The sequence below is a fragment of the Anopheles marshallii genome, chromosome 3 (genome assembly GCF_943734725.1).
Source record: "Anopheles marshallii chromosome 3, idAnoMarsDA_429_01, whole genome shotgun sequence".
Lineage (NCBI taxonomy): Eukaryota > Metazoa > Arthropoda > Insecta > Diptera > Culicidae > Anopheles > Anopheles marshallii.
In genome coordinates this window covers 24,548,745-24,559,303 of record NC_071327.1, presented here as the reverse complement: position 1 = coordinate 24,559,303, position 10,559 = coordinate 24,548,745, and the positions used below count along the sequence as shown (strand labels likewise).

General features: G+C 44.7%; 1 protein-coding gene across 1 annotated transcript in view; it reads left to right on the top strand.

Annotated features, from left to right (window-relative positions):
- The first annotated feature begins 739 nt into the window (after positions 1-739).
- The window catches only part of LOC128712400 (paired box pox-neuro protein), a 28,537-nt gene continuing 18,717 nt past the window's right edge, over positions 740-10,559 (top strand). The window contains exons 1-2 of the mRNA XM_053807293.1: positions 740-744; positions 2,174-2,364. Coding sequence (XP_053663268.1) covers positions 740-744; positions 2,174-2,364 — 196 coding nt within the window. The remainder of the gene's footprint in view (positions 745-2,173; positions 2,365-10,559) is intronic.

Here is a 10,559-nt window from a genome sequence, read left to right as displayed (position 1 = left end):
GTTTGGTTAAGATTTTTATGCCCTTTTCGTATAATCAGTTTGTTTAATTCGCACAAAAGTTAGCTATTCAAATGACGGGTACGCACAAATGGGCTCGTAAAAAGGCTTTCTACTCTCCGGCCCATTATACCGTCCGACTCATGCACCAAATAGAGTTCTTATAGCTGCCGCAATTGCAATGTCACGAGAAGCACTTGGATGGTGTTTGTTTTGTTTTTCTTTTTTTGTTTCGCCTGGAGGCTTGGGGAGTCCGACGGCTTCCGAGGGTGACTATTTCGTTCTTATAATTAAACACCAACGGAACGCGTGAAAGCGTGCCCAATTTGCGATAACGCGCGAATTTGTTTATATTTTCCGCGAACAGCCGTAGTGCCGTTGTGGTACCGGTGGTACTAGCCCAACCACCAGGCTTCTCCACAAAAACCCGGCGTTGCGTAGGCGTTGCGGAAAATAGCGATTGTATTAATGAGCTACTAAAATGTGTAAGCCGAGCATGGAACCGTATTCCGGTTCCGGCGGTACCGTGGCCGATGCGTGCTGAAATGCTGAACCGTGGTGGCAGCATTCGTCTTCGGAAGACCTCCAACTGGAACGACTCCGCATGACGTGACCATAAAATTATTCGCCAAATCAAGCTCACGCAGCGCGCAAGAGTTAGGTTGTTTGCTGGGTTTTTTTTTGTACTCATGCCTGCCGTACGGAGAAGCGAACCATACTGCAAGGTCTAACGGCCATCAGGATGGGGTAACGATGGTGGGGTTGGCCTGTGGTAGACAGCACCGGTAATTATTAGCGTAATCAAAGTAAACAACTACGCCACGGTATGGAATTGGAAAAAAGCATAGTAAGTGCTGGCGATTTGGCTTGGAATATGAATATTTGATTTGAAAAGCTGCTGGACTTTATTTTTCTAGAATTACCTACTACAAAAACGATCATTAGTGAATTTTTTCGTAAGCCGCAATCAGGCAAAATGTCATGTTTTTGTTTGTCTCTTGATATAATTCGTTTTCTTATTTAAACTGTTTGTGTTAGTTTTTCTATTACTTATTCTTTAATTTTGTTCTCAATTATAGTTTTCAGTTAAGTTTTAAGAATGATAAGCTTGTTTAGATCTCTGTATGTTATTGTTACATAATTCATTATTATTTTTTCACAATTTAAGTTTTGCGTCAAGCTGCTTAATAATTGGTGATGTTTTATTCAAATTTAACACTCGCAACTCTCTTTTGATGTTGAAGTTTCAAAACTCATCGTGTCTGCAACAAACTTCAAGGATTTGTTATGCTACTGAAGACTTTCTTGAAGATTTTATGTGATACCTATTGTGCAGCCTTCTATTGCTCCTGTTCTCATCTGAGTTTAAGTTCATTGTACAGCAATCAAATCCTCAAAAAGAAAGCACCATCAAAGTGGAACGGTTCCTTTTTATGTCATTCCTTACCCGTGGGTGGGGAAGAAAGGATTTTTGTTTTTACTTTCAACATTTTACGACCATTATGCATAGGCTTTCTAGGACATTAATACCACCTTCGCCGACAGGGGTTTTCCCTTAGTTTTTCACCCTTACAACCGGTGCGGTAGACTGTGCACTTTCGTCGCCTTTCGGTGCGCCCGTCCAAGTGCGTTATGCTAATTTATTCCTCTTAAAAGGCGTTAATTAATGAAATTACAATATTTTCACAGTATAAATCCGACCACACAACAAAACCGGGCGCACCGTGCCCGTTCATCGCACCATCGCACCATCGCGACGGCGTTGAGTGGTGTTGAGTGGCGACTTTTTGGGCGTTGACTGGGTTGCGCGAGCTTTAACTTTTGTACCCCATGTTTATGTTATGTTTCGGTGTTTTTTTGTTGTGATGGTTGAGAATTGAATTGGGGTCCTTAACATGGGTTGGGTGTTCTCTTTTTTTTTGTTCGAGTGTTGAATCGTCGGCGTGGTCGATTGTTGATTCACCTGTACACCGGCGAAAGGTACCGATGGAACGAAGCAAAAGAGCCAGTGCCAGTGTGCGACCGGTGCTTGGCGCAGTTTTGGCCCACCGCATCGCGAGTCACAGGTCAAGGTGCAGAAACTCATAACGCGTGGGCTTTAGCGTAAATTAAAACAATTCATCCAGGCTTTAAGGCGCGCAGTCATAATATAAAATCGAATTTTTTTCCGTTACAGGTTGCTGGTCACGACGACAGCATCTAGCGGTCCGTCTGGGTGTTTCATCTCCGTGCTGAGCTGCGGTAGCTGCATCGGTGGCGGTCCAGTTAAGCTGCAGCGACGAGGGTCAGACCGGGCCGCGGCTAAAATATCTGATTTCAAGACGGCAATCAACGCGCCGCCAAGCATCGTCGAAATGCCCCATACCGGTAAGTGGAAACGATCATTAGATTACGGCCATAATTTTCTTAGATTAAGTCCCGATTAAGACCATCCGACCGGGCGGGAGGTGCCATGCGACGTGGCGGACGGCAGGGACGGTAGTGCAGTCCAGCAGTCGGTACAGTACAGAGAAACAGATCATAGCTGTCCGAGCTCATCCGCTACTGTATCTGGAGTGCCGAGTGGCGGATAATTTCGCACGCTACCCAACGCGAAGGTGGTAGACCTTCGGGCCCAAATCCAACGCGCCGTCGACTGGGCCACGTTTCGGTGCACTTTTGCAACGGTACCCTGAATGCGTGTCGCGCGAATGCGCGTGATCGCGACGCAACGGCGACCGATGCGTATCGGTTTGCGGAATGCATTTAGCGCAGGTATTATTGGAAAATGATCACCTACCGGAGTCGGACGTGGTGAGGCTTGTGATGGCTTGTATTTTTTTTTTTCGTTGCTTCTCCGACTCGAACCGATCTTGCCTTTATGAGATGGGACAGCGCGAAGAAGCTGCCCCGAGCACGCCACTCGACCGGTTGCATTAAAAAGCCATCGCGCAGTTTCGTTCTAGAAGAAATTACTGGTCTAATTGAAAAATAATACACCCGTCAGGGTTGAGTAAAGCCTTGGCGCTAGCCGGGTATCGCAGCAAAGGTTACGAAGCAAATGTTGATTACAATGATTACCGAGGTGGTTTGAAAGGATCCATTTGTAAAGCGAATAAATTATAAGATTTATGTGTGATTTAACACTAAAATTGTGATTGAAAAATGTTGTCTAACACTGATCCACTATGTTTTGGATAGAGTTTTTGTGAATTTATTTTAATATTTTATAAATTTACTTTAGAGACTTATTTTGGAGTATTCTTAAATCTTAAAAGTGAAATATTCTTAAAGGTGTGTTTCAGTTAAATTTCAAAACAATTCATCAAGTAAAATGGGCTAGATGAAAAAAATATGAATTCTTGCATTAGATAAATTATTTGAACATTCTACACTTTAGGCACTTGTTTATGCTTTGACGAACATGAATATGGGTGAGATAAAAAATAATTAAAAAAGATTTAATAAAATTGAAAATTGAAAAAAAAAAATTGCGTCTTCTTTGAAGTGAAGGGTTTTTAACAAAAAAACACAACCAAAGTTATGAATGTTCTTTTTTTATTTTCACTCAATCAATTTTTGAAGCAGCTCATGATAGAGCGAGAAAAATCAATCACAATTATCACCTGCGCTCAGCCAAAATAAGTCATTATTTATCAGTTGGTAAAATCACTTAATAAAGCGGTACAAATTAATTCAACAAATTCTTTCAACCAAAAACCAAACCCCGCACGGTAAATGTCTGGTTTTGATGGTGGAAAAATGAGTTTTGCTAACCACCAACCGGTGGGAATGTGGTCAAAGTTGTTTAGTGAGTTGGTTTATGACTCCCCGACGGATGGACACGCATCCTAGCAGGGTACAGCAAAACCATCTTCACGGGAAATATGTGAAGCCGAAAGTGATGTTACGGCAACGCTTTCACAAACTGCAACACTTTTGCAAACAGCTCGGCGCATATATTAATATTATTCGTCATTCGAAATGCTATCGTTATTCTTCGTTTTTGCACCGGTTGCATCACGAACACGAAACATTATTCACCGAGTGAGAGAGAGAGAGAACAACGGGGATGGTTGGGAGGAAACTCAAGATGAGCATGATTTGGTACATTTTATCCCCAAAAGTCTGCGCTACTGTTTTGTGCATAAATTGATAGTTTTTGCACACGCTTAACACGAACACGATCCAGTTGGCGGCGACGATGGTCTGCGTATGAAAAAGTGGAAGAATTCTGCAACTTTCTGCAAAACCAGAAGCGAAGCGAACTTCGATCGAGTAGATGCGTTTTTGCTCTTTTTTTGTTTTGTTTCGGTTGGACTGATGTTCTGGAATTCCTCCCAGTCAATAGCGCATCGGCCAGTTGGTGTCTTTCCAGCATCGTCGCACCATCTTCTCCGGCTGGGAATGAATCGGGCAGGGGGGGGTTTCAGGGTCCAAACGGTAGCGATCCCATCACCACCACCGGTAAGGTGTAGACGAGTGTGATGTTGTTCTCGCCGATTTTCTTCGCCTTTCGTCACTTCGTAGCAAAGCGGGGGTAGATTGCCGAAAAGGGACGCTGTGGGGCCGGGAAGAACGGAGACCCGTTCGCGTTTCGTTCCGTTCCCGACGCGGAACGGGATAAAATATAAAAATTATATTTACAGATTAGCTAATTTTTTATCTGTCTCATAATACAAGTTGTAATAATTTGAAGAATTTTATGCGCTGAACGAATTCGCAATGGTTTCGAATTCTTTACGTTCGTCCGTGGTTCAACCGTGGTGGACGATGATAGCCGGTATGCCGGTGGCTATGTGATACGTTTTGGTGCGAGTATGGTCCTGTGATGATGACTTCTGATGCGCACAGTGAAGTTAGAGATTGGCGCTTGAGGGACATAATGCTGTGAATGAAATATTTCGTCCTAATATTTTATATCTGTTTTCATTACTAGTTGGACATACAAGCTTATAGGAAATTTTATTCCAAGTCAATAGAGAATTTTGTTTTATTAGTCAACATGATGTATATGGGAAGTAAATATAATAATATCCTAATATCAACTCACCCTTTAAATGTACCTTGATTGAGTACAATGCGTATTGCATAACGTTACCTATTTAGCACTCGAATATTTTGATTGGACTTGGACCTTCGAACTATATTTTTACTCGATTTGTCTTTGTTTGATTAATCTGCAGGAGGACGAATGTTTGATTTTTCTTTATGGAAGAGGGGTTCCCATGATCTTAGCAATAAGCCAAATGTCCCAAAGTGTCATTGCTCCAATGTCGTCTAGAAACTTTTGGGGATCAAATTACCATATTACCAGATTCTTTTAAAATAATTCGTACTTCCTGGATTCCGATGCACTTTTCGCTTCAAATATTAATTTAAATAAATTTATTACATTTTTTAAAAAAATTAGGAAATACCCAACCAACTGTGAAAAATCCTTACAAATTTCATGCTTTTTAGACTTTTTTTCATGTAACCAAGAGGAATTCTGAGTATTACAACAATACCGATTATACTTTTATTTTAGTTCACTTTTTGACCGATGAGCGCATACACCGTAATACGTTGTGCATAATCCCAACATTGTCCTCTGGGAACCTTGCCATGCGCATGCATCGGTTGACGGGTCGAGTTGATCGAATAGCCATCGCGCTCAATCGCTCCGGCTCGCCAGTGAGTGCGTCGTGTGAGAGTGATTTCCCATCACTTTAAATTGGATGGCCCCTTTTTGCAGCGCCCGCGAAAGGGGGAGGCACATTATTCATTCCGATAGAGCGCACGATATAAATCAAGCGGCTCAGGCCGGGTGCTGTGTGCGCGTTGACTGGAAAGGATGGCGTTTTTGCTTCCCATGTGCATCGGTTGGTCAGATTTGTTGGCGTTCCTCTTTGGTGGGGCGGTTTTTGCTGCCGAGCGCGCTGTATCACGCGACAGTTTCTTTAGCGCACGACGACCGAACGGCAAGGACATCGGACAGCCAACGCGCAAATGATCTATGGTATCGCGGTCCGCGTGGTGACGATTGGATGATGAACGGAAGGATGAACGCGTTGCTTTTTTTTTGCGCTGCAGGCGTAGTGTGATCGGTTTTGCCAGTTTTCCTGCGGTTGCTGCTGCGGTCGGCTTGTCAGGTTTTCACGCGTACAAGTCCCAGTGACGATGGAGTGTACGCGGTACGCTACGCTCTCTTCATTCACTCGGAAGCCGTTTTTCTGTTGCCCACCTTGACAATTAATTGACTGGGAGAATAGATTTATGCAATCGTCTTCGAGCGAGCGAGAAAATGACGAATGACGAACCACTCGGCGAATCAGAACGGGCACAGAACACACCACGCCACGGACAGGGTGAATGCAGCAGCGATCGCCTACTGTGTGTCGTGCTGTTGGCAGTTGGGTTGCTGCACGGGGTAGGAAAAACATACACCCATCAAATGATATGGTACCGGTGTGGTTTTGTCAGTTTATGTCCAGCGGTGATTGAAGTGGAATTAATTCATTCGCCAACACTTTGCCGTCCGGAACTGTTGTTACCCGGTAAAGTCTCGCGAGTGTTCCGTGTGCGTTTTCCGCGCGGTTCAAGCATCTGCTGCTGGATGCTGTGCGCTGGTTGAATTAATTGGCCCCGCAACACGTACTAACGAACTCCAGAAGTCGTTCGGGAGTCGCCGATCGTTAAGTACACAGTTTTGGGGGTGCAGACGCCTACAAACGCGCAGCCCCGGGGAGCGCTTCGGTAGCGTTACGTTTCTAAAACGCTTGTACCATGATTTATGCTCCATTCGCTGGGCCGCACTCGGTACCCGGAGCACTGAGTGTCATGGTGGCAGTAGGAAATCGCTACACGGATTGAGTTTCAACGCGATGTGGACTCGAGCAGGAAAAAAGGCATCACACTTTTTATATCATCCAGCAAGCAAGGGCTAGCGTATATTTTTATTCATCCCGACCTGCTTCTGCTAACTACGCACTTGTTTTACTGCTTCATTTGCCACATCACCATGGCAGCAACGGCGAAACAGAGCACGGTTCCGATGCATGGAGAAACTTCCTCGGTTCACGGTTCGACCGTACACGGCCGTCCGTTGGTCCGGCGCAAAAGTGATGTTTTCAGGTGTTGTTACCATTTTATTTTCCTAATTAAGACGAACCGCCTGCCAGTGGTTCCTTCGGTCGGTGCGTGCATCTTTTGGGAGTAAAGGTTTTGGTCCAGAAAGTGCCCGGAGCACGGATTAAGAGTTTCGTTCGGGTTACCAAACCCCGGGTGTCGGTTAGTTTTCCGGGAAAAGTGCGTCCAAGTTTGGTTACGCTTCGCGGGAGTGGGAGTCACTGGCGGACGGGCAGCGCTCTGTGGGTCAGGCAGGTTGACAGACAGAACAGAAGCGGATCGTTAGTCGTACCGTGCGGGAACTAAAAGCCGAACCTTAATCACTTCCCGCGAAGATGTAACTGTAATGGTGGAGTGCTCAGTTGGGAAGTTACCGGTTGGCTACCGTACGAATGATCGGCGAGGTTTGGTGAATGAAGGTTAGCGTATTGTATTGAAGCCTCATTTCCGGCAGCAAGCCGCGAAGAAGATTAATCTTATTTTGTAGCAGAAAACACCTAATTTGTAGGAAATGCTAACCGTGTGGTTGATATGGAGGTTGAGGAAGGAATTTAATTGATTTACTCTATTGTATTGATTTTACTGCTGCCTTAACATATCTTTGATACAAAAAGTTTGTATTCTTTAGCTCATTATCGTTGGACGATGAAATGATATCTGTTCTTTTAAGTTCTTTGGTTGTTAGGTTCTTCTTGATCTATAGAAACCATTGAGTCAGATAAATTGTGTTCTATATGGAGTCCAAGAATTCTAAGTCAAGTCTAGTCCAAGTTGAAGAATTTAAAATGATACTGCAACTTGGAAGCCGTGCATTATGAAGAGACGTGTGAAGATGATGTATTTAATTGTAAAGATACGATCGATATATCTCATATAGAAAATAACACTTTAAGAAGGCTTAGTAGACGTTGAAGCGAAACGTTGAGGTTCTACTCAGTACACGAAGGTCTCTAAATTTTAAGAATAACCTCGGAGAGGTAGGCCCGTCTATTTCCCACTGTATCAACACCAACTAACATGCCAGGAGCGAGGATGCAGGAAAAATGTTTAAAACATAGATATGGGTAGAGTTGTCTCATGTTGCCGCATCGATAAAGAAATTTTAAACATTTGAACAACTCTCGACTGCAGGTGTCGCCGGAGTCTATTCCAGAGTGTTTTAGAGTCTACTAAATCATTTCGCCATTCAAATTGCTCTTGTTTCTAACAACGGATTAATAGAAGGTTCGATTTGTTTTTGAGTTCAATAGATTGAATAGTTAAAATCTTGTCTTCTGATCAGAAGATGTCAGAAGAAGAGTGTGGACAATTGTTGGAAACCTGTACTGAAAATAATAGACACCGTTCTTTTGTTTTAGGTTTTAAAAAACCAATAGCTAAACAATTTTAATTATTTATGATACAGACAGTGCCAAAGTATGTAATCACCGAGCAGATCCCATTTTCAGGCTTCACGGAGAGTATTTGTTCGTAATAAGGCAATGTTTGTTTTAACAAGATACAGCAATTGCAATTATTTAGCGCCGCAACCATTGCAATTTGTTATAATGAAGTCCCAATAGCTGTTCATTAGACCCCAAATAAACCGTCTAATCACAATCATTTTACGATAAATAATTGATCATTTCCATCAATGTTCAGCATTGGACCGAAAGAAAAGGAGTCTTATCTCAACGGATCGGTTGTCAAAAATGGTTTCGGAAAAATTGGCACGGTGCCCATTGTGCAACAGTGTGTGTCGTTCGATGCGCGCAAGAGTTTCAGCTAGATTCAATCGAGGCAGATGCATCCGCTGGACACCCGTCGCCAGAAGTGCGTCCACCTAATGCATGTTTAGACGATACAGCCCTTGCCTTACCGACACCAGTGCGAAGAGGAGTGTTGTGTGGGAAATATAATCAAAATAATTGATTGCTGTTTGGAGGCGACTGATCAAGTTTGTTTCACTGGACGAAAGAGCGACTGATGGCTCTGATACGGAACGGGCACGCTCTAATGCGGTTTGTCTTTTGCGCCTGGCAGGCGTAGTGGATGGCTGCTGATTAGCGATGCACCGCTTCGGTTGACGGTGCATTTTAGATGTGCTGCAGCGTTGCGCTTAGAACCGAGTAGATCCACCATCCGCAGGGCATAGGGGATGCAGAAATTATAGCGTTTGTTTGCGTGTAATCGACGAACGAAACGTAGGATAATCATAGGGTCAGGTGGAGTCGATCCCTCGAGGAACGACACCGTAATGCTGGGAGAGATTTTGAGACCGTTTTGGGCAGGGTTTTAGGATCTAATGTCGCTCGGTGCGTGGTGAGTGAAAAATAATAACTAAAATTGAAGGTGGCATCACGGTCATCGTGAGATGATTTGAGTAGCTGGACGATGCACCGGAGTATCGGTATTCTGGCCGTTAAATAAAAAGGGAAGCCTTTTGGAAGAAGAATGTATGTTGCATTTGTATCTTGAATCAATTAGAACACATCAACCGATGGGAACGACCGACCGTTCGGACCGTTCCGATTAAGGTAAGCTTCGTTCCAGATACTGATGTCTCCTTGGCCCAATGCGTAGATTGGCAGTTTCCCGGTAGAACGGCGCACCAGCCGAATGATACCGTCCGTTTTAACGATCGTTGATGATTTCGGAACGTTTCAGCTTCTGAATTCTCCCGCCCCGGGGGCCCTCGGTAGATGTACCCACGGGAGAAGGTACCTCATCGAGCGGTGCCCTTTTTGCATGGTGCCCGCGTATGCAGATCGCCAGCGTACAGCATCCTTTAATGGGCTCCCCATCGAATCGCTGTGTTTTAATTGCTCCGACGCTCTGCTTCGCGGGCGCTGTTGTGAGACTAATTAAACCGCTAAATTCCGCCAATTTGGCAATGGCTGGCAGTGGGTTTCGGTAGAACAGGGGCGAGGTAAAGCCCCACAACGGCGGCGATCTGTTCCTTCGCTTACCGACATAAAGTTGGTCGCCCTTACACCAGACATTGAGCGGTACGGCAAATTTTGCGAGCCTTCACAGTAAAAGCCGCCGCCCCGAATTTAGCATCCAGCAGCCAATCAGAAACGGGTCGAAACCGAGGTCAGCCCGGGCTGTGGCTCTGGAAGCGAGTCCGTCGTAAAACTCTGGGCACTCTGCGGGCTCCTGCAATGCAGGCGCGATTGAGATTTCGGGCATCCCGACCGACCGAGCGTTGTGTTTGTTTTATTTAATTTCCCGTGCCCTTTTTTCGCGGGCGTGCACACACCGGCCACCGGACATAAATTTATAATGGCAAGCGTAAAAGTTGTCTTCGCCTTGGTGTAAAGTGGCGAAGGCTCGGAAAAATGACAAACGGTTCGCCTCGCCGAACCAACGGCAGGCGGCAGCAAAACCGTATAAACACACGTTCCGAGGATCAGGTTTATGTTTGCTGGGCCGTGCGTTGAAGATGGCGACTGCTGTGAGTGTCCGGGGCGAAGAGTAGTGGGTTTTTGTTG